Below are 1,325 nucleotides of genomic sequence, written 5' to 3' on the forward strand. Positions count from 1 at the left end.
GGAAAACTCCTCGAGAGGTTTCCTGCCGCGTCGGTGGCTGTGTCCCTGCCGTTCCCGCGGGTCCCACTCAGCCCGGTGGTGGTGAGCACCCATCTCTGGGTGTGGGTGGGGGCTCGGAGCTGTCGGTAACCCCAGGACACTCTCTGTTCCTCTTGCAGGTGAACCCTCCCGCTGGTCCTCGTCCCACTGCGACTGCTGCTGCAAGAACGGCAAAGGCGACAAGGAGGGAGAGAGCGGCACGTCCTGCAACGAGCTGTCGACCTCGAGCTGTGACAGCCAGTCGGAGGCCAGTTCCCCCCAGGAGACTGTCATCTGCGGCCCCGTCACCCGCCAGCCCAACATACAGACTCTGGACCGACCGGCCAAGAAGGGGCCGGTGCAGCTGCTGCAGCAGTCAGAGATCCGGAGGAAGAGCGACCTGCTCCGGACTCTCACCTCCGGCTCCCGGGAATCCAACTCCAGCAAGAAAAAAGCGGTGAAGGAGAAGCTCTCCATTGAGGAGGAGCTAGAAAAATGTATCCAGGATTTCCTCAAAATCAAAATCCCAGACCGGTTTCCAGAAAGGAAACATCCCTGGCAATCCGAACTGCTGCGGAAATACCACCTATAGGCTCAGGTTGGGGAAAGCACACAACCTTATTACCATTAGAGTGAGGTTCTAAGTGATATGAAAATAATTCCCAATAATAATTATTTATTAGGTCACCAAAAAAAAAAAAAAAAAAGAAAAATCCATCTCTCTAGTACTGCCTAATTTGCCTATTTCACCTTAACATTGATAGTCGTAGGGTAACGATGTTTTTCCAGTCGTGGAAGCACAATGACAAACGCTTTTATTTATAAACTCTGAGTCTTACACAAGCTGAACACCTTAAGGGCACGAGCACACCGCCGAGCAGGGCTGCTGGGGTGCGGGTGCTGGCGGTGGGTGTGTGGGGCAGGAGCAGGGACAGGGACAGGGGCAGGGGCAGGGTCCGGGGTGGCTGCAGGCTGCGTGCCGCCGCCTGCTCCTCATGGTGCGTTTGGCTGGAGGGATGTAGCCAGCTCAGAGAGACAAGCTCTGCCCTGACACTTTACCTTAAGCACGTGTATATATATATATGTGCATATATATATATGTGTGTACATATAGCTCTGTGTATATATATATGTGTATATATATATATCAATATATATTGCTTAAAGAGTTTCTGGCTCTCTCCTTATAACTGCACTTTCTCAGAAAAGAGCATTTTTTTAGCCGTCTGTGGATGTTCCGTTTCTTCTTCAGGTCTTTGAGGGTTGAACAGTAGGAAACCCATCTCATGCTCTCTCCCCACTCCCTC

At 51.8% G+C, this 1,325-nt stretch overlaps 1 protein-coding gene across 1 annotated transcript in view; it reads left to right on the forward strand.

The window, feature by feature from the left end:
- Nucleotides 1-610, forward strand: part of LOC114818647 (BTB/POZ domain-containing protein KCTD16-like) — a 7,859-nt gene extending 7,249 nt beyond the window's left edge. The window contains exon 2 of the mRNA XM_029085352.1: nt 159-610. Within this exon, the coding sequence (XP_028941185.1) occupies nt 159-610 (452 nt within the window). The remainder of the gene's footprint in view (nt 1-158) is intronic.
- Nucleotides 611-1,325: the final 715 nt, after the last annotated feature.

Source organism: Antrostomus carolinensis, unplaced genomic scaffold (assembly GCF_000700745.2).
Source record: "Antrostomus carolinensis isolate BGI_N321 unplaced genomic scaffold, ASM70074v2 scaffold36666, whole genome shotgun sequence".
Classification (NCBI taxonomy): Eukaryota; Metazoa; Chordata; class Aves; order Caprimulgiformes; family Caprimulgidae; genus Antrostomus; species Antrostomus carolinensis.